This window comes from Halictus rubicundus, chromosome 8 (genome assembly GCF_050948215.1).
Source record: "Halictus rubicundus isolate RS-2024b chromosome 8, iyHalRubi1_principal, whole genome shotgun sequence".
NCBI lineage: Eukaryota > Metazoa > Arthropoda > Insecta > Hymenoptera > Halictidae > Halictus > Halictus rubicundus.
The window spans coordinates 3,345,212-3,368,725 of record NC_135156.1 but is presented as its reverse complement, the minus strand read 5'-3'; the positions used below and the strand labels follow the sequence as shown (position 1 = coordinate 3,368,725).

Genomic DNA, 23,514 nt, shown 5'->3' with positions numbered 1-23,514 from the left:
TATGCTGTTGTCGATCATGATTGTTCACACACACGCACAAACCCTATACATATTTATCTTTAAATGTACACGAAGTAGTTGAAATTTTAATGCAGTAGATTTAATATTTTTTAAATTAAAATATGCAGTTATAAAGGTACACAACTACTTTTGTAAAAAAATGTTTCACTACAGAAAAATACTGTCACTGATTCTTATTACTTTACTGAAATACGTGTTAAATAGTGTTCTCTCCCATAGTGTGAAAATCGCCTCCACCCATGGTGTGAAAATTTTATCTTCACTAAGGCAGATAAAATATTTTTCTATTTTCTCCTTACTAAGGGGTTCCCCTTGGACGCTCGGTCGAGCTGCAATGTAACACGATCCGAGATAGGATATTGGTGAGACAATACTAATGCAATGATGGAACTGTTATTACTTTTAGTTATTTCGTTACGAAACCTTTGCCAACGTATTGCTGAAATTTTTCTGATTAAAATGAGCCCAAATACAACAGACTTTCGATTATATTTACTTATTTAATGAGCGATAAAAGTTTCGAACGCAAAGGACAGAAAAAGACGCACAGAGTCGTAACAGTCGGCATAGATCAGAGGCCTCCGTATCGCTTGCAATGGTAACGAAAATACAAAACTTTTTTATTTTTTATTCTTTTTATCCAGAACTTTTACTAACATATTTGTGAGATTTTTCTGATTAAAAAGTCTAAACATGGCATAATTTGGACTATTTTTACTGTCTAATTCTTTATTTTTATAGTCGTAGTGGACGCCTTCGCGTTCTTTAGTTTTAGACAGATGAAATACATGTATGATGGATTCTTCTGTAAAGATGTTTTAATATTATTCTGTTGGTTCTCTCAAGTAAAAAATTTTCACTTTCTTCCCATCTTCGGAATATATCTTGTAATTCTTCTCTTTGTTTTTCATTAATATTGATACCTTGCTGTACCAGTTTTCGCAATTCATTAGCTTCTCCATGATCTTCATCTCTGTTTTCGTTGCTATCGGTGAAGTATCGGCTTCACAAACCAATAGCTGCAGATTCTTGAAATGTCGAAGTGAACAGTAAACATGGATTAGCAATGCATCATGTTTCTCCACTGCTCCATAAGTGATCAATGTAAACACAGCTCTTTAAAGACCTAGCGGATAACCTACACCACGTTCAGCGGGAAAAATGCGCTTCCGAAAGTGAGCATTGTAAACACCTGATTGCATTCTCGCCGAATCTCGTCTGAACAAGACGTTGTTAGATTCATTTATTGTGAACTAATTTCTTCATTTTAGTTCCACTTGTAAAATACTTTCATCAACAGATTTGTGAGATTTCCCTGATTAAAAAAAACCAAACTTGAAAGTGTTTCAATCATATTTACCTATATCACAGTGAGTCGTGACCATATTTTAAATAAGTAAATATGGTCCAAATTATATTGTATTTAGATTCATTTTAATAAAAAAAATCTCATAAATATGTTGGTAAAAATTCTGAAAAAAAAGAATGAAAAATAAAGAACTTTTCTATTTGCATTGACATTGTAGTCTATAAGCAGCCTTTTAAACTGTGTTGAGTGTCTCGACCCTCAGGCCCTCTTTGTGGTTACGCGCTGTCCTTCTCTATGTTCGGCACACTTCAAACAACGTAATACCTCCACGAATCTTGAGACTCCAGAGCCCCAGGGATTTCACACTATGGAAAAGAATACTGTACTTAAATGTCAAAACGCTTTATGAATGCATGATACACCAGATATATAATTATTGCACATTTTTCTGTAAATATTTGTCGATCAATCTTGATAGAACATGTACTTAAGTATAATGTAAATCAATATTCTCAATTTTTATGCTGAATATACATCAAATAAAAATGAAGTGCTTATAATTAGAGTATATATAAGTTTATATACTTGTAATTGCTAAACGAATTAATGATGTATAATTAACGTTAGATATGACGTATTATAAATTATACTAAAAAATAAAATACGTGATGTATATCATACAATAAATTCTTGAAAAATGTTTTTTGTCAACCCTTTGAGTACTGTAGATGTTTACACATCCAACAAAATTACCATGATTATCTAAATACAAATTAGACTATATTCATATAGTGTTATATAATAAAAGATTAAAGTAAACTTAACCTTATGTTACACAAATAACTGATGTTTTTATACAATAGGTGATATTCGAAAAAAATTCTACATTGACCATTATGACGTCATGACATTCAGTGTCTAAAATACTCTGTACTCAAAGGGTTAAATGAACGCTGGCTGATGCCCTTCTTGCAATTATCAAGAAATTTAATTTGTCAATATCTTTTTCGGTGCATGGATGCGACTGTGCCTTAACAATGAACTCTTATCAGTAAATGATTTTTCACATTCTACACATTTATATGTTCTTCCAGTATGCGTAACTAAATGTCTGCTAAGGCCAGACGCATGACAGAAGGCTTTAGGACAGAGCTGACAATGATGCAGTTGAATATCATTTGGGTCAAGTTTCTGATGTCTTCTCATATGCACCTTCAATGCTTCGCGTTGAGTAAAGCTCTTATCGCAATGTTGACATTGGAAGGGTTTTTGTCCAGAATGTGTCATCAAATGTCGTAGTAAAATTTCCTTCTGGGCAAATGCTCGGTGACAAATGTTGCAACCAAATGGTTTTTCGCCTGTGATAAATTATGATTTAAGAAAATGATGAATACTTGTAATTAATTCATATTTTTATGTGAATATTCTATCTTTCTATTTTGTTCACTTTCGTCTATCGCTTTATAATCTCTCTACTACTGAATACATAGATTTTTATATAATAATTATAATAAATAACTATCATTAAAACACATGTTATAATGCTTATGTTATGATGCTCATTTGGTTTTTAAATTTAAATAATGTATTCATGCTAAAATTAGTTTGTTTACCTGTGTGCGTACGTTCGTGTCTCACGAGAGCTGATCTTGTAGGGAACCATTTCTCACAGGCCTGACACGTATAGCCCCTTTGTGTTGAGTGAACAGATTGATGACTCTTTAGCATTATTCTTCGAGTAAATGCTTTTGGACATTTGTCACATTTAAATACTTTCAATTCTTCACTGGCTTCAACTACAAAAGAGACAATTTATTAGAAGAATCACCTTACATCACTTCTATTTGTGAAATAATTTCATAAAATTTACATAGTTACCTATGGTGTCCGTAATAGGCTGCAACTTCAATGATTCTCCTTGACCAGAATTGTTACTGGTAACCTCCATCATATAAACATTTTTATGGTCAGCATTTGCAATTGCTCTTTGCACTTCTTCTGCTTCGTCTTCAGATTCTTGTTCTTGTTTAATACGAGTTGTACGTATCGTACAACGAGCTTTAGCAGTACGTTCTTCAGCAGGTACCAATGTAATATTTTCTGGATCCTCGGACATGGGTTCTTCCATTTCCAAATTCTCCGAATTCATTCCTTCAATAATGTAATTAGTCGATACACTAAGATACATAATATAATTTTGTTTACTATTTTAAACATTCTGCATCACTCAAAAAACTACATATTATTATGCATGTACTTGTTGGGTTAAAATGAATAAAGATTAAAGCTAGAAAACATTATTTCTGTATTAACCCTTTTTGGTTGAAGTTTGGGAATGTCCCAGCAAAAATAACCCTTATCTTAAACGCTGCAACCGGTAAGGGTTAATATTTAGCATTACCTTCAGACAACTAACTTGTAAAAAATAAGAAATACTTATGTAAAACTATGTATACCATTTTCATATAAAACAAATCTCATTATGTAATACCTAAAATGTAGCCACCAACAAGTTCTTCCTCTGTGACTTCAATTGGATCTCCATCTGCCTGACCACTTTCAGCTTTAGTTGATACCAAATCAGCTAGCAATTGTTTAACTTGTTTGGATTTTCCACTGTTAGAACCATCCTTCAATTCTTCTCTATTACTGTCCTGATTTTCTCCTTCTTCGTCTTGACCTGTTAGTTGTTGTATTAGTTTCATATGTTTTCGTAGCTTAGCATCTGCTGCTTCACATTTTTTCTTGAATTGATATGATTTTTCTAATTGATATTTGCATGGATGACAGATCATATTTGGGAGACCATCTTCTTCGAAAACCTATAAAAAAAAAGAACATTATTACTTATTACACATATATGTATATATTAAATGTAATGGAAAGCATTAGTTAATATTTGACCACACTTTAAAAAATAATGTATCAAAAATTAACGAAATTAAACTACAGAACTCTGCTTAGTCACTAAATTTCTGTTCAATTTACCATATTATGATAGTAATAGTATTTGAAATGATTTTACTACATATATTATTGATGATACCACATACATCTTGAAGTTACAACAGAACAAAGAATACCACGAACAATCTACTTTGTTTGCATCTATAACAATCATGTAAATAATTGAATGGAATTGATAATAAAAATATTCTGTACACTATTTCATATATCAGATTCAAGAGTTACAGATAAAATTCATAATTCAATATCTTGTTACACCTAGATGTAGATGCTTTTTTTAATTACAATATAAAATCCAATTCAGAGTAACAAAGTGGATTTAACAATTACAATGAATTATCTATTATTTAAAAGACAACGTGAGATTTTTCCATGTTATGGAAACAAAAAGAAAAAAGATAGAAAATTAAAATTGAGACCTTTTCACCATTTTATAAGATAAATAATCTATAATATTTAGAATTCTATATACACAGATGAAGTATGGAATATATCTCCTATATTACAGAACTTTGTATTTTAAGCTCTGAAATTCAATTTATTTTAGGATGAATTAAAGTTCATTTTAGAATGAACTAAAGTCATAATAGAAGAAAGTATATAATTCATAAGTAACAATATGTAGCAACTATTTCATTTATAGTCTATGAAATTTTATGCTTTTTTTGTTCAACGAATAATAAGAAGTCAGATTATGACCTATATATTACATTAAAATTATAAATTTTTATATTATCAAGCCAACTAGTAATTGTTTGAGTGTCTAAAACCACCCATATGGGAAATCTGAGAAATTGTGATGGATATATCAAACATGCTCCATTAAGTGGTAATATATTTATAACTTAAATGGTTGAATTTAATAAGAAAATGGAAAAGAATTTTGAAAACTCAAAAGAGAGACAAGCAAGTACAAAATATGCTGCGCAGGTTTAAGATTCAAATGTAATATGGTATGATAAGAGTAGAGCAATTCAAAAGAAAGACAGGCGAGTACAAAATATGCTGCATAGGCTTAATACGTTGTGATAAGAGTAGAACGATGCTAACAGATTTTCATGGTCGTTCCATAGCATTTTTAGAAAAAATGTTTCTGAAAAAAGTTTTTCATTTTCTGGTCTAGAAGTTAAATCTGCAGTAAAATCTTTCTATCTGAAAAATTCCAGTTAATACCAAAAGTTCAAATATAACTATAAATCAAATAGAACTATGTAGTATATAGTTCACAAAATATAACAAAGCTTTTATATGTTTTATTTAATTAAGCATGTTTAAATTAATATTTTGCCAACAATTAATCTCTTTAAATAGATGAAACACATGTGTATACGCAAAATTTTACGAATTGATAGAAATCTGTCGAATTCTCTACATGAATCGTTTTCGAGTAAATCGAGTTTGAAAATTCAGCGAATACGCGAACGAATTTTGATCTACCGATTTTACTTCTTGCATATATGTATACTAAAGTACGCGAACACGATATATGTATATATATTTAATAGCTGTAATAGTAATGTATGTATATTGATCTTTAAGACGCAGAACATGTAAAAATATGATGAAATTTTGTGGAAACAGTGGAAGAAGCATATACCCTTTTCCAATGGTGCTTCGTAGCCACTATTACCAGTATTTGAACGTAAGCAACAGATGTGGTTTTCCCGCTGTGGCATATTAGGCATATCTGACGCGAAAGGGGTATATAAATGCTCTGTTTGTGCTAATTATATCCGGAATTGGTAATTGATCGGTAACGTAGCATGTGACTTTAAAGTGGTAAAACGAGGTTCTAGAAGATCGCGAGCATGGGTCAGAAAAATCCATTGGATGTTAGGTTTATCCTACATCTCGGCTCTGTAATTCCTGTAACGAAAGCGAACAAGGTGGCGTCAGGCACAAAGTCGATAACTCGGTAAAGCCGGTAGTTGCTTTGATCAGTGTATGTAGTAATCACTTCGGAGTACACATACGCATAACCGACGCTCACAACACTATCGAAAGACCAGGGAGTGGGGCGGAAGAAAGACAATCGCATCGTATAGAGAGATAAACTAGATTCCTATTTTCGATAAACTACGAGCACCTACGCCAAACGCGACCGCTTGGCCGCGTTATGCCACGGTTAAATAAACATTCATACACACCTCCAAATTAACGCAAGCCATTATTCGAAGCGATAAGGGAACAGTTTCGTCGTCATAAATCGGCACCATCTCCTCCTCCTTTGCCAGGCACAGTCGGCACAGCTCATTCACGTGGATAATCACGTTGCTGGGGCTGTCGCCCTTTTTTCGGCTGTACGTTTTCATCTCACCTTTTTAACACTCGTCGCGGGTTTATTTAACCGTTGGCGTCGGAGAAACACTTAAGAGAGCCTAGAGAACGGGACTCGGTCACTCACAACGGAATCTATAATGGCGGCGGCGGTTGGCCAATGGCGCAAACGTGTGGCGCTGCTGTTTGGTAAAGATGGGGATTGGGTGTCGTGTTGGAAAGAGAGAGACATTTTAGCAGGAACGAGATAGACAACGGTTTTAGGGTCTTTATCATCATAAAGTCGGTAAGGCCGGTCACTATTATTGATTTTCCATTCTTCCCAACGGCGGGAAATGGATTTCCAACTGCTGCCATTGCGGTACTTTCGAATCTCTCTGAGTTGCCTTCGAGTTTATTAGAAATCATTTTATGAAAACCTGCTTGTGTTCCCAATAGAATTCATCCTGATTAGAAATGGGGGACGATTTCATTAAGTTCATCGTTTCGTACCATTATTTATAGAAATAATGTGTTTTAATTACATTTATTTAAAGAACATTGTTATACATACATATATCGTCACCGTATATCGACTGTTCTGACAGATTTTGTCATCGTCCAAGAATGCTGTCCATCGTCCATCATGCTGTTTATACATAATAGAAATAATAATATGAATGTTTCTAAGAAAGTATATATTAATTCCGTCGCAACTGTATCACACAGTATATAGCTTACCTGTATTAGTAATGTGATACTAACTTTTTGGTTATCTTAATCTTTTGGTAAAATATTGCATGTTGAACGTATTTAATACTTAAATGATAGCTTCAATCTCTGTTTGCAATTTATTATAATGAAATTTGATTTTACGATATTTGATTATTACATAGATAATCGACAGTATTTCCAATTCAAATAACATTTTTTAAATTATTGTGTATTTACATTTATCATTTAGAGCTTTCTTTACCGCACGATAAAGGAAAACTTACTGGAGTTACATAAAAAGAAGTTCTATATGTGTAAAGTAGTCTACGTTTATACGTATTACAATGAAAGTACATTATTAAAATTAGACATGCAAAAATTAAATGAAAACATATTTATAATTATGCATATACTGTATCCTAATTATATTGTATTTGCAGTATACATATTATATTAAATATTTTATACACTTAACATACATAAAATATAGCTAAATTAAAGGAAAATTATGAGTGAGATAAATTGTATTAAATGTGATACATTTACGTTAAATTAATCTTAGGTATGGAGCACTATTGTTTCAAATGTAAATTAACTTCAGGCTAGGTTAGTATTAGGTCTGACAATAAGTTAAATCTAAATTCAATTTATGTTATGTCTGGGTCAGGTCCAAGTTAAATTTAGATGAAGTGTTAAGTAGTTTAGAATAAGTTTATGAAAAATAACGACGTCTCGTCTGTGAAAGAGGAGTTAGCCTGAGTGCTGCAAAAATTAAAGAGCGACGAACGTTTAATGAAGATTGGTCTATGCATTTAAACGTTTCCCCATCTTGTAGCACTAAAAAGATGTGTTTAAAAAAGCACGGAAAACACGAAGGTCTTTATTTTACCTTCTCAAATTCTTTTTTGTTAATGAATTGTACCTCGCGTATTTTGTTACGGATTCTTGTGTCTTATGATTAGGAAAAATGTTGATACAAGCACTCCATTTTCGTGATTTTAATTTTAATAAATAACATTAAGTATCAGAATAATGATCATTCTATTATACGAAAGTTCTTTTATCCGAACACTTATGTCACTCTGTCTATTAATTCGGATGTGGGAGGTTCTATTTTACTTAGAAGCACGCGAAAACTATAATTTAGTCCACCTTCCAGAATTTGATATTTTCTAAATGTGTCACTCGGGAAGTATATAGACATCCGAAAATAAACCTTGATTTTCTCTGGGATTTAAATATAAAACTTCTATGCCAAGCATACATGTACATTCCACGCGATCGCTATCTTGCTAATATCGTAAATTTCTGCTAAGCAATTTACTAAAATTATAGGAATTACATACCTACAATTTCTGCATATCCATTGTTTATTTGCAGTGATGAAAACAATCGTACTCAGAGTTCGCGTTTTATACGAATATAGATATTGAAAATGTAATAATACTTAATAATAATTTATAATGTAGAAGACACAGCAATTTGTTTCCACATTCTGTCCCCGTAACCACTTCAGTTTATCTCTCTATGTCAAATGAATTAACTGAACTGTCTAATGTATCAATGATTGATAAAGAAGAGAATCATGTCTGGATCAACCTCTGTGTGTCGAATATTAGCCCTCACAAGGTGGATGATTTTGAAGATTTCATGGTAACCATAATTAGGTCCATTTCAAATTTTTATATAACTTACTTTAATTTTCTTTTATATATTTTTTGATACACTTTTTTGATATACACGTTAATTTTCCTCTTGGGCTTAACACTAATAGCTATAGTAACATAATTCAGCTCATTGGATTGTTGAAAAACTACAGTTTGAATGGAATATTTATAGATCTGGGTCGAAATAGACCCAATTCCCGGTGTCCGACGGGAACACGTTCGCTATCAGCGTCCCGCACGACCACGGTTTTGTACTTCACTCAAAGAAAATCGTACACATGGAATATTATAATCAGACTGTGAACGCCATGAATTCACGACTAAAATGAGTAGATCAAATACAAAACAATAGAAACATTTAAGGAATTCAAATCTACTTATTATCTTCAACTCATTAAAATTATTAAGAGAGAAAATAAATGTCCATGTAGCTCCTGCATCTCGCAAATAATACAGACAATTTTTATTTTCCATAAAAGTCTCATTATGATTATTAAGGCTATCGCCGAAACGAACGCAAGCAGCGCAATTGCTAAAAAATACTTAGCATTAATCCTTTGTGCTCTGCATTTTTGTTCAATCTTGTTCTCAACAATTCCCTATCATTTTAATTGTTGTATCCAAAATGTACAATTTCAAAAGACACTTCCTAGATTGGTACTAATGTTAGACAGCTTTTTTTGCTAATTATATTCGCATGAAATAATTTTTACAATTTTAATAATTGTGAAGAATAAATCACAACCAAATCCTTTTCATCCGTTCGGTAGTTCTAGTGTTAACCCGTTAAGGCCCAACATCGCGTTAGCGTAACATTTCTCTCATTTTTGCAACATTTTAAATTTAATTTTAACTACATTATTAAATTAATTATTTTTCATGTTGTGTATACAGGGTGAGTCACTCAACTGTACCACCTGAATTTACTCATAATCTACCCGTTGCATAAGAAAAAGTTTCAAAGAACAGTTGTTTGATATTATCCTTTACATACAATGTAATAATTAGCTTTTTTATATGTCACTTTGTTATCGAAATATGAAAGCGACCTTGAGTTTTTGTCTCATGGTGTGTAACATACAAATATACAATTTGAGATATTCTTTAGTTAATCTTTGGTGGAAGTATGGTGGAAAACTTTGTCAGTTTTAATTATTCGTTTGTAAATCTTTTGCTATCTATACCGTTTTTCTGATACAAGCGCATCCAAACACGAAACAATTTGCATTCCAGAAACAGTTTACTCGTTTTCCATATGTATCCCAAACATTCGTGCCCCACTGTCCAGTTCGGATAATCGAGGTTCTACTAAATCGTAGATTAAACGAGTAAATGCGCTTCAAACCGTATCGTGTAGGGTATCGTTTTAATTCGGAAAGCATCAGGAACATGTTGGTGAAAGTTTTATACGGAAAAAAATAATTAAAAACAAGCTATCATTGAATTTGACCAAATATGCACTGAAGGTTCCATCAAATGCCACTGAAGAATATCTCGGTAACTATTACTGTTTCACCCTATATAACGCAATACTTTTTTGCTCAACATTCAATACTCTTCTGAATTACATATTTAAATATCACACATTTTGATACAAGTACTCAAAGTCACCTTTATATCTCGATAAAATATCGAAACATCCAAAAATACTGATCACATTGCATGTCTTATTTAATGTAAAGGAACTTTTGCTTGAAATATTTTGCTATGCAATGAGTGGTTATCAGTAGAATCAGGTGATACAGTTAAGAGACTCACACTGTATAATAAGAGATTTCAAAGATTTACTTACCTAATACTTTTTGGATTACTATTTCTTGTTGCACCTGAATCTTGTAATATTTTGAAATTTGCAAAAAAATGGAACTATTCGTAGAGCTACGATAAACCAATTTCTTCTTAAATCATAAGGATTAATTTTTATATATCTATTTGTGTAATAGATTTTGGTGTGTAATAACGCAATCTTTATTATAAGTTGTTTTCTTCATATTGAAATCAGCGTAACAACAATATACAAATATATTCTCCCACAAAAAAGTATTGGTTAAAAAATTCTTTTGGTAGCATTTATACGCTTTCTTGTACACAATTAAAAGTACTAAATAACGTCTTATTGTATTGCTTGGAACTTGATGGGTCAAAGAAAGAAAGAACTTTTCATTCGGCTTCTATTTTCGTGGTGAATGCAGAAAATTTTGATTTAGCATACCTATCGCCTCGTCTATTAATCTCGTTCAGATGTTCGCGGTTGCGGCCAAATTGTAACAGGGATTTGAAATAAATTCTGGTGGTGTAAGCGTGACGTGAAACGGGACGAATTATTCTGGCGTCATGGTCAAACAAGTGCGGCGGCTTGGAGGGTGGTCAACGATTGTCCAAACGAGAATTTCAGGAAGTGCAAAACAAATTTGCCACATTTGCCAGGAAAGCTGTCGGATGTTGAGATTGTAGAGTGGTGGGGGGTCAAAAATAACTGAGCTACGAGGAAAGGAGAGCGATTCGACGGCTCTTCCGATTGGGAGGGGGTGCTTCTCTCTCGCTGGCATTACGGTGCTTTCGCTTTTCCGAGTCCAGTGTGTTTCGCCACCCGAGAAACCCGCGTGCCTTGCGTTCTAACGTGAAGGTAGGTGTTCGTGGTTTGTGTTCGTCTTGTTTTTACGCTACACGCGCCTCCGCCATCTTCATCAACCACCTCAGGGGATGATACCGCGTTGCAAACCGAAACGACACTGTTTCGGAGTGTTTCACACTCGCACACATGTCAACGACGAAACAATCCATTCTTTTCATGCGTGTTATGTAGCCTGTTCTTTTTATTTTTTTCAATAGCAATTCTCAAGAAGAACTAGGCAAATACCCACTTTCAAATGGAATGATTTAGATTGTGTTACTCGAGACAATTTATTGGTTTATAAAAAAAAAATAAAAACTAAAAAAAAAGATTTTTAAAAAACTGTTAAATCATTGTCAGGTAAACTGTTAAATACAATTTGAACAGTATCGTCGACCTTTCTTTGATAAGGTAATTCTTACTTTATGATAGAAAAAGTTGTACCATTGGAAAGAAAAGAGTACGTAAATTTTAGTATTCGTTTTACGTAACTTTTTATACAGAAGTTATATAGTATTCGTGCATATTTTCATTAGCAATGTGAAACGAAAACAATAATGTTGCATATCTGAGAATAATATTTTAAACATTTTGAGCAGCTTATAGAAGAATAGAGAATAATAATAATTATAATGTATGCATAATATTATAGTAATTAGCGTCAAATGTTCGGCACAATTTTGATATTTTATTTCTTATTCGAATTACAATAGTTCTACTAGATATTTTCGAAAATAATTTCGTAGGTTAGAGAAAAGACGCGCATGCATGCAAGTATAAATTTCAAGGTGATGACATTTCAAAGCACCGTGTAACGTATCTCATTGAAGTCCGTTTGAAATTTATAGCAGTTGTTAACCTTTTCGGTTATGTCGATGATCAATCACTTTGTCCACATAATTTTAACTAGACGATTTTACCTGACATCAAAAACAGAATATTGTTCGTCTGTACTTTATGCACTGTTCCTTCGTATTTTATGAACGCGTAAGTTAGAATTACGTTTATATAATTGTTTATCCGAATGCTTGTATCGTTTCACATTTTTCTATAATAATTTAAAAACAAAGGCTACGAAAAAAAAAATTAACTTTCTCTCATATATAATCTAGTTATCTCTAATAAAAAATATAAAAGCTTGTTACTATCCATTCATGTTCTTATATTCAACTTTTAGTAGTATTATTGTCTTCCATTGAGACAAACATATGAATGACGTTTATCGTCTTTCAACAAATTTGTACGTACTAAAACTTTTTATTCATTCCTGCTATTTTCGCACACATTTTTGATGTTCTCGTTCGCAACGGAATAAGTAATAAATAAGAATTTCATTTCTTTTCATTCGGAATCACTCTCTTGGTTATAGATTTGTATAAACTTTGGCCAATTATGGTTATCATATAAGCTGAAGTGTATGCAAATATTTACGTTGGACTTGAGAAGATAAGAAGTACGTTTTGCATTTTTTTCCCGTAGTTGCAGCAAACAGTTTTCGCAAACCATAATTCCAATAAAACTTGTACGAGCACAAATGAAAAATAACAGTAATATTCCATGTAGAAATACAAAGGAACAGTTGCTGTACGACGCCGTATCTCAACCGTTTTACGCATTTAGCCGTTGAACATAAATTGCACGGAGATTATAGTGCGTAAATAAAGTGATGTACAAAAGACGTAACATAAAAAACGAAGAACAGCTGCGAAAACGTATACTGTAAGGAGGGATATCGCGTATTTCGACGTTCCACGAGGATCGAATCGTCGGAAATTTATTTTCTTACCACGTTACGCTTTATTTTCTCGAGAATAGCTGCGTCGCTTATACCGAGCTCTATTTCTTTTTAAAGAAACCGTTGGTAATGCGGAATCACGAAATCTTCTGGATGTATCAACAATTGTATATCCAGTTACGTCACGATTGGCTCTCGAAGCGATCGTTGGTAACTGTCGTCTCAAACCATTACCGACTCCGACATTAACAGTGTTATCCGCGTCGGATAGTCCACTCTAGAGCTGGAGAATTACATTTTTGTACATCTGTATAAAGCGTATATATTTAAATCAAATAAACTATATTTCATAAATGTATGATATTGCGAAGAATAAAATACGAAGATTATCGTCTTTTGATAATACAATTTCACTACAGCAAGCCATATCTACTAAAAATCTAACTTATCCAGTGAACATTAATCACACTAATTATCCTTTTATTGAAATCTATTTATTAAAAATCGACGTTCAAGAATGTAACGAATGTCGACAGATTTTTAAACAAAAATTAATATATTGATTTTCATTCTTGTATATGAATTAGGCAGGCATGCACTGCAATATAGTTGGTTTTTTTTTAGTAAGTAAATGCATCTTTTTATAGTAGGAAACGCTAAGGTCAATGCGAATAAGATAAAACCGTATTACCATTACGGTCGTCAGTGCTAATTGCAAGTAGATATGGCTAGTTAGTGGGCGGACACACTAGCTATACACGTGTGCATACTCGAAAGCGTACGTACAGGTTTCATATCAAACAATTTTAGTTTACATTTACGATTTGTGTTTGTACGCACGCGTTCTTTATACATCTTACAATTTATACATATAGAAATATGGAAATATTTTGTATATGCATTTAGAAATATACAAATTATTTTTATTGATGTAAAAGACAAGTATATTCTCAAATAATTTTCTGACGTTGCAAACGTTTTTCTGAACTTATTGTTAGGCTTATTGTTGGGATTTGGTACATTAACATTTTGAATATAAAATAGCATTTACATAAGGTGCCATCTCTAGGTCATTTAACCCCTCGCCTTATGATTTATTTTACAGCTACAGTGATTAGATTTGTCCTACATAATTTCTCATAAGAAAAATGAAGCGTCTATTGTATGTCTGTACTGTCCCGAATGGCTGAATAACAATGAAAATTGAATAAAATTTTACTTTGGGTTAAAAGAACTTAATGACGTAGGTACATACTTAATTGATTACGTTCTGATAAAATAAAGTAATACGTATGATAAAATAAAGGAGAAAATCTTTTAATTTTTATGATTTGTACTTCAGAACTCTGCTCTGTCGAAATTATATTTCAGTCCATTCAAGACGAATTCTTAAGTGACACTAGAACAAAATAGGTAAAAACAAGGAAATAACTTTACGAAGATTAAGATACTTGTTCTTTATTTATTATTTCTATAATTTACACATACAATATTACGTTCTTTTATTGAGCGATACATGCATTGGATTTAATTGTTCTTGTATGTTAGTGTATAATATAACAATTGAGGATGATCGTGAATAATAGGAACGTTGTATCTGCATTTTCAGTAATACTAAAAAATAGGTTTTAAATGTTTAAATGGTGACACAAAAATAGGAAATTGTTACAAACTTATTTAAGTTCATGTCTGTGAAGATACTGATTTATAATGTCTTTTATCTGATGAAATGGCATTTGTATCATAAGCTATCATACAGTATATAGGTCGTTAAAGCCTTTTCTGTACTTAATTCTTAATTTCACATAATTTTGCGAAAACATTCTTTTTCATTTTTTCAAGTTTTGATAGGGTTAATGTACAATTAAGAATACAAACTTCTTCTTTCATTCAGTCACTTTAAAAGATCATTGACTACTTGTGGTGCATCACGTAATTCAATTTCTTTATATTTTTTAAATATTTGTTTGTGTGTTTGTCATTTTTATTTTGTGTGTCTCGTTACAATACTTGTTTCTCAAATGTTAAATGATTGAGCAAATTATAAAACAATTTTCAAAAAACTTGTTACTGGCAGTGGAAAATAATTTGTGCATAAAAGTTTCTAGAAAAAGGGTTTTTGTTTTTATCTCTTCAAAGACATATTTCATCTTTCGTAAGGAAACAATATGTTAAATAAATGCAGTTGGTTATAATTCTCTCATAGAGGTAGACAGCTTATTATTTTATATTTGCTAAAAAGCAAAACAATTAGTGACTTTATTAATATTTTCTTACAATATCATTATCTTTTATACCATATTTGTCTAGTATATGTACTGTACTATTATTCATATTTAATATAATCCGAATAATTTGTTCAACAGCCATATTCACGATTTTGATCGAATATTTTCTGCCAGGGGTAGTAGCTAAATATTAACTGAGAATCATTTATGAAATTATTTTTGAGGATCATACGACGGTTGAAGAGAAATCATAATGAAACTCTCATACACTGTAAGAGCTTTTTGTGTAAAATATTCATCCGAGTTTTGCATTCTGTATCTCATACGTATTGAGTGTAATGCTATGTCTATCATATTCTGGTAAATTAAATTTCAATTATGATTGTATAACTAGCATAGCATAGAAACTCACGAAAGTTGTTATATTTCCAAATGTTCGAATATTAAAATGTCGTTGAAATCAGATATTATTACATTTGAAACGTTTTATTTAATGAATCTTATAAATTATGTAAATAAAATATATACTATTGTTAGCTAGATAAATTATGTCTATACCTAAACATTTATGCTTTCCTTCATTATATACAAATATTATAATGTGGTAATGTAAAAATTTTATGGTGTGTGAATATTAAAGTTTCTCACTGTATATTCATCTGAAAATGTTAGGATTATTCAACTTATACGATAATTGTAGAGTGATTGCTATTGATGACTTCGTACAATTGTACGTAACTTCGTACAATATTTAGCATTTGCTGTATATTTTCGTCTATTGAGAGGTTTCACTCTTCCTATCAATTTTGTATGTAATATTTAACAACTGTACCATTGACAATGGACTTTGCAACTAATAGCAATACAAACAGTGCCGGATTAAGACGTTTAGAAGCTCTAAGAACTTAACAAATTTTGAGGCCCCATTTCTATAGCGAGGACCTGTACGATTTCCTAGACATTTTTAGATAATTTTACTAAAAAGTGTTTTTAACAAGAGTTAGAATTTTGCACTATCCTTTAGTTCTTTCCACCCGGACACGCATGCTCATAAACACTTGTCAATAGAATTACTATATAAAAGATTTAAAAATCATAACATTTCTATGGTGTTCCCATCTCCTGATGCCCTAAGCACGTGCTTATTTTGTTTGTCGGTTAATCGAGCGCTCATAAACAATTCTTGCGAGAATATTTGTTAGAAGCTGGCAAGCAAATTCTCTTTCATCTTTCCACAGAAGTGTTTCCATTCACATTACTGTTTTGACCATGTCACTACGTTTATTAACTTATTCCTAGATTTGGTACAATGTTTTTTGAATTTACAGTGGTCATCAATATATCGTAGATCTAGAAACTGAACCGGTTGAGCGCTTTGGAACATCAAAATTTAACAATTTTATATGCACATATACAACTGTAAGTTCGCATACTATTGTAAAGTAAATAAAACGTAAATCAGAATTTATTTTTTATGGACACTTATTAGTGTATTTTATTACATTGTATATATGAAATAAATTAACTTCATTGATCATGGATTCTGATATTTTTTTTAATTTAAAAATTCGTACTTCCACATGAAATTCGCTTTATATTTAATAAAATGAACGAATAATGTTCACAACAAACGAAATTGGTTTAATATTTAATAAAATTAACAAATGCTGTTCATAATAGACGAAATTGGCTTAATATTTAATAAGGTGGACGCGAAATACGTTTGTGATTAATTCTATATGGAACATTGGACCACATTTATTTGTTATATAATTTTTTACTTGATATGCTTTTAGGGTCAGTAACATATGAGTTACAATTTTGTTGGTGATCGTATTTAAAAGATGGAGGATAAATTTATCTCAAAAAATCTAAATTTTTACTCCTTGGGTAAAACCTTACCCGGTTTGTACAGATTTTCATTTGGCTATGATTGTGTTATAATTTGATGCATTTGAACATGAAATGAGTGGATATAATCGAGAAACTTTCGCGTAACTATTTTTAAGGAATTTATACGGGTTAGGAAAATTGTTTACAATTATGAGCTATTTAATACATGAACCGTGGAACTTTTTTCGAAAAAACGAAAAAAGTCACACTTTTTAAGTCTCGGCAAGTACAAATAAAGACAAGTTCTGAAAAGTGAAAGTTGTAATTTGAACAGGGCCTATAAAATATCAACATAAACATTTTGCTACAACAGGAATACATATTTTATTCACCAATATTAACCCATTCACATGATAGGAGAAAATGAAAAATAATGTTCATATCAATCATTTTTATTATACCTTGGCAGACAAATGTCAAAAAGTTTAAAACCACTTCGTATTTCAGTAATTTGTACATATTGTTACGTATATACCTATCATTGATAATAACAACAACAAACTAACTGTATTAAACAGGAAAATAGAGCATATAAATACATTTCCAATTTATCTGGAAATCGAGAATATCTCCGAAACTGTTGACGATACCAAAAAATATTTCAAACAAATGTTAAACGGTATCAGGGGGCACACTTTCCGATGTAGATACCTTTTTTCGATGTGGACTCGTAGAGGTCATACGAAGGTCATCTTTGTTTTTTTTTTTAATGGAATCGTATATTTTTTAATGCATTACTCAATGCTACTCATTATTCCCTACATAAAAGTACTAAATCACTTATGGTGAAAAATCACTAGCGCAGAAGATATTTTGATGTTAATATTGAGTACTCAAGTTAGTACATATATACTGTGCAGATCTTAGCACACACTTTTCTAAAGTCAGCACATATTCGAAAGATAAATTGGGACATCTTGTATAGACACTAATGATGCAAATGGTTTAAAAAGAGTTCTCAATCCTTGCTGCAAATACTGGATACTATTTGATAGATAGTACTATAACAATGTTAAATAATTATCACAGTTAAATTGATATTATGAATACGGTATTTATCCATCTAGTATTACTGTTTGTTTCGATCTTTGGTGAGGAGAATTAAATTTGAAAACTCGTTGCTTTTAATAATATCCAATCGTTATTGCTTATTTTTGTTATATATACATATATTTATATAATTTCATTGATATGGCCAAGAACTGGACTTGATTTAGCTTATTTTTGTTCATGTCTTTTGGTTCCCATAACAGTTTTGTGTCATTTATCGGTTAAGAAATGAAAGAGTCTGATATAGAACAAACAATGCAGGTTTGAGGCAAGTAAAAGTATCTAGGTACTACTAACATACATATTAGCTGATATGCGGAAATGTCCATTCGTAATGTTTCTGAATTCGACTTTCTTGAAAAGACAGCTTTATATTCATATATATTTAATTCTACGTCATACGCGGAAGAAAAACATTAAAATCCAGCATTATTTTGAGTCGAATGACGACAATGTGCGATATTAACGGAAACTCGAAGCTGCCAGTTGCGATACAAAATCTAGCCAAAAAGTTTTGATTGTGTCATTGCAGCAATACATGTTAAATTAATCCGGGTTACATATTTATTTGCCATTGATTTGAAACTCAGTAGATTATATCATGTCACAATAATTCTCAAACTGCAAAACATTTAAACTATTTTTATCATACACGAAAAGCAAACAATCAAGACTCATATTTTTGGAGTGGTATAATTGTATACGTTTTGCGTATCACGCTTAAAATAACGCCCGTCACAGTTCATGAAAATTCTACAATTTTGTTTGTATAAACATAGAATTTTTCGATTAACGCAAATGAAATAAAAACTTAATAAGTAGAAAATAAAAAAATATATTGTTTGATGAATACATATATTTGTTATAGTCTCAGTAATTATCTGTTTGTTATATCATATTTTTACATATAACAGCAATACTATAATGACAATAATAAACAATAAAAAAGGAGAAAGAGAAGGAGAGAACAGTAATGATTATAACTTACATTAATATCCGGATACTCTTTAAATGGATTAACTGTTTTGAAATTAAACCAAACCACTTGAGACTTGAGTACATTTTAAAGTTATATAAATAATGTTTCAAGAAAGCGGGACATTTTTCGATTTATTTTGGAAATTGGGGAATAAAAAAATAACGCAAATATTTTTGGTTGATGAAATAAAATAATTCTGCATGTGATGTTTTTAGTGATTCTCAACATTGGCATCGCGTTTAACGCTAACGAGTTCGTCAGTATTTTCTAGATGTTTGTTCCAACAACCACCGAAGGAGATACTGACAGCAAATGCTGCAGTAAAGCTCAACAATAACTATTACAGTGAACACGAACTAATAGTTGGTGTTAAGCTTATTGGGGATACCTTATCTCTAAATCTTTTATTCTGACAATTGAAAACGAAACCTGTATTCTAATGTTTACGGACAGTTTCTGAAAGAAGAGAATACACTTTACGAACGATGGCAGTATCTTAAAAATCAGCTTTGCAGTTTCTAATAGTTCTTTTGAAATTTGATGATCAACAATTCAGAATTTCTTAACGAATTGTCCAAAAGCAACAGCAGCCTCATTCATAATCCAACAAAAATTATTTGGATGGATATAACCGCATCTTCTGAAATTATTATTTAAAAGAAAAGTATCGAGCTTCTGTTTAAATACAACTTACTTGGTCATTAAAAAGTCTTTCTATAGACTTCCGGTAGATGAAGTGTTAAAATGAAATACATACAGGGTGATTCAGCTGACTGACTGTGCCACTTAAATGACATGTAAACTATTTGGTACATGAAAAAATGATTGAAACAAAAGTTGTATGGTTTCAAGAATAGCATACAATGTAACAATCATTTTTCTTCTGTTTTGCTTTTTTATCGGGATATAAAGGTCACGTTAAGGGCCCGGGATAGTCACGTGACTTTTTAATTCATAATTTCCATTCACAGCCTTCAGACACAGACTAAAGATCCATCTTGGTCTTGATCCGACGTGTCTTAAGTCTGTGACTAAACTTGTCACATTTTTTGCTCTGTATTATCGATACTGCATTATTGATACTTATCGATACTCTGTGCTGTCGATACTTCTGTATTATGAATTGTGACGTGGTTCAAGTTTTTGGCTTTATTTCGCTGTGAATCAAGACAAAATATAGCTCAATTTGTAGCTGGAGATATTTTTTAGTGCGTGCTGCTCTCGATTTAATCCAGAAAACTCATCCAATGGCATAAAAATGCTTGGATTCCACGGCATGCAGATCGTCAATTTTTGGCCCACTTCTAACGCTTATATTACCAAATATCTGCATAATCTCGGCAGCTCCTGACCAGCGCGCACTAGATTGAACCTTCCTCTTTCGAATGAGCCCTTTACCAGCGACAAAATATTCTTATGTAAGGACGAAAACTTGAGGCACGTAAAACCATTTTTTGACGGTAATGTAGTCACTCTACCTTATCGCGAATCTACGAAGACCGAGCCCTTAAGGTGACCTTAAATTACTTGTAAACTATTTCATATATGATATATTGCATTGCTTCAGCAATGGCGTACAATTAGTATTTTTCTACTTTAAAAGTCACCTTAGTGGCACACTTAGCTGAATCACCCTGTGTAATGAACCTCTAGACTATAAAAGAATTTCTTGATCAAAGAGCTTCAATGCTACAATTGCATTCTAAAATTTCGTGTACAACAAACCTAATTGCTCGTCGACGTGGCACCTAGTCGGTTACGTCAATATTGGCCGGAAATGCTGAAGAATCGAAAAACGAAGGTGTAAAGCGCGCGTCTATCTTATGAAATTTTCGGATTCTATCTGACGCGTCTCTGCAGCCACCGGTAGTCTACCGCGGTTATTTTCGCTACGAAATTCCTCCGAATATACCTACATCGTCCGCAAAATCTTCTACATCTTCTCCCCTTCTAGCTCATGACCCGAGAGCCATCGTACTTCTGGGTCGTATTAGATTACAGGCGGAATCGTGGATTCGACGGTTCCCGGAAACCCGGCCAAACCTTTCGAAAGATTCGCGCGACGATTAGTCTCGAGACACGTACACAGCGGATCCGTGTTTTCGAGCGATCGTGGCTCATTTATGTAACACGGATAATCTATTCCAAGTTTCATTGGGTACTTGGACCGGTGCTCGTATTACAGGATCGTTGAAAATTCGAGGCTCATGCCAGCACGAAAAAATTTCGAACGCGGGGTTTCCGAGCCGGTTCCCTCAAGAACGATTTGCGAACTTCACGAGATCAAAGTGTCCGCGCACTTCGGCTACCATTATATTTCCACTTTCTATCGGAAGTCGATAGAGAAAGAAGTCGGTAGCGCTTTCGTACCACACATAATTAGTTTTACAACTTTTTATTTATTACTTTGAATTGTGACAGGAAAACGTACAAACGCTAGCAAAAAATATGTCATATTCTTGCGGGACTAAATAAACAAACTTAAAGGAAATAATTTGTAATAATGTACAATACGTAACTTATTGTAATTCATATATTATTCTGTTGGAACGTAAAGATTACTACATACTACATGTCAAAATCTATTACATTGAGATATATTAATTCTTATGATTTATGAAGAAATTTGTTTTGACTATTTAATTATATGTAGTTTAACTATTTAATTATGGCAAACAACAACAGTAATGAACGTTCCAGTGCATTTGTTGGAGTCTTAAATATAAAAAGAACAATGTTAGTCTTCCGAAGATAAGTATTCCTTTAAATTTTTGTTTATTAAAAGAGATAAAAAAATATTAAATATAAATGTTGTGCACTTTTTGTTGTACATATGTTAAAATGTTAATATATGTATAATATATGCATATGTATATCCATTTGTGAAGGAAATGTAGCAATTCGGATACAAATTATAAAAAGTTTATTATAACTAGACTTATTTATTATAAATCGAAATCAAATAGAAAGTTCTTTCTTTGTTTAATAATTTTAATGCATTGAAAATATTATGTTGACATTCCTAAATGCTTTTAATCTTCTTACTATTTTAAATTTCACCAACTCAATTTTATCATAAATGCATAAAATCCACAGTCTAATTATAACAGTTTATATATTTATAGGAACTCGTCGCCGGAATACTTTCGTTACCCACCGTATTATGAGCACAGACAACTTGACCGAGTATTTCTTCCTTGGAAATTGATACGAAGAGGTGCAAAATTCCGCTTGCATACACAAATATCATGATTAACGGTGATTCACAAAATGGATCGGGTGTTATATAGATCGGCGATGAAGAACAAACAAGTTGGGGAAGTGGGTTAAGAATTATTGTGCCGATGATGCTTCAGGATCGTTCGCGAATGTTTGGTTATTCGATATACGAATCTGAGCTGGATACTTGGGTGTTTCGCTTCGTGATTCTGAATTCCGTGCCAAGAACTATATTCGAGCTTATAAAAAACAGAACAAAGGAACATTTTTAATAAGTAAACTGCGGATTTTTGTGCAAAATGAAAATGTTCTGCTTTCCTCTTTGTATTATACTTCATTCTATAAAAAGCCTGAAAATAATTTATAATTATCTTAAACGATGTTCTTTAAGAATTTAGAAACTGTGCCGATACCTGAGCGACATGTATCAATATTGTATTTGTTAATAGCCATCTGGTTTAAAACATTAACAAATTAATAGATTAATTAATTTCAACAAGCTTGGATAGAATAGCAACAAGGACCGCTACTGCGATCGGTTTCCGGCACGGCCAATGCCAACGCCATGCTCAGCGGGACCTGTGCTCTGATTAGTCCGTGTTTTTCGTTAATAACTTCTTAACAAAGCCACGGAGAACATTTTCGCGAAGGAAAAAAAAGGTTACTTCAAATGACCTAAGGAATCACCCATTTCGAGAAATTACAACATTCCGGATTTTATTCATTTATGACAAAAACGAATAGGTGCAACTTAAAACAGTAGAAAGATTGAAGTACTTTGAGAATAGTAATATATTGTTTTTAACATATTAAAATTATTAATGAAAGACAGCTACATATACATATATTTTTATTTACTCCT

General features: G+C 32.0%; 2 protein-coding genes across 5 annotated transcripts in view; one reads left to right on the top strand and one right to left on the bottom strand.

Moving 5' to 3' along the window:
* Positions 1-633: 633 nt before the first annotated feature.
* LOC143356554 (uncharacterized) lies at positions 634-6,760 on the bottom strand. Of its 3 annotated transcripts, none has more exons than XM_076792348.1 (6): positions 6,445-6,760; positions 3,822-4,152; positions 3,209-3,481; positions 2,944-3,126; positions 2,543-2,688; positions 634-1,695 (listed from the first exon to the last, which is right to left on the bottom strand). In XM_076792348.1, exons 1-6 carry the CDS (start codon positions 6,607-6,609, stop codon positions 1,639-1,641), a joined length of 1,155 nt encoding a protein of 384 aa, XP_076648463.1. In that variant the 5' UTR covers positions 6,610-6,760; the 3' UTR covers positions 634-1,638. The 3 variants fall into 3 exon arrangements, 2 of the variants coding, with proteins under 2 accessions (XP_076648463.1, XP_076648462.1); XR_013082691.1 differs by lacking the exon at positions 634-1,695 and adding an exon at positions 1,717-2,177 and having other exon boundaries at positions 2,239-2,688; XM_076792347.1 differs by lacking the exon at positions 634-1,695 and having other exon boundaries at positions 1,717-2,688.
* A 4,640-nt stretch (positions 6,761-11,400) lies between these two features.
* The window catches only part of LOC143356470 (uncharacterized), a 42,867-nt gene continuing 30,753 nt past the window's right edge, over positions 11,401-23,514 (top strand). For both annotated transcript variants that reach the window (XM_076792190.1, XM_076792188.1), the window contains exon 1: positions 11,401-11,560. The gene's annotated coding sequence lies outside the window, so the exon portion shown is untranslated. The remainder of the gene's footprint in view (positions 11,561-23,514) is intronic.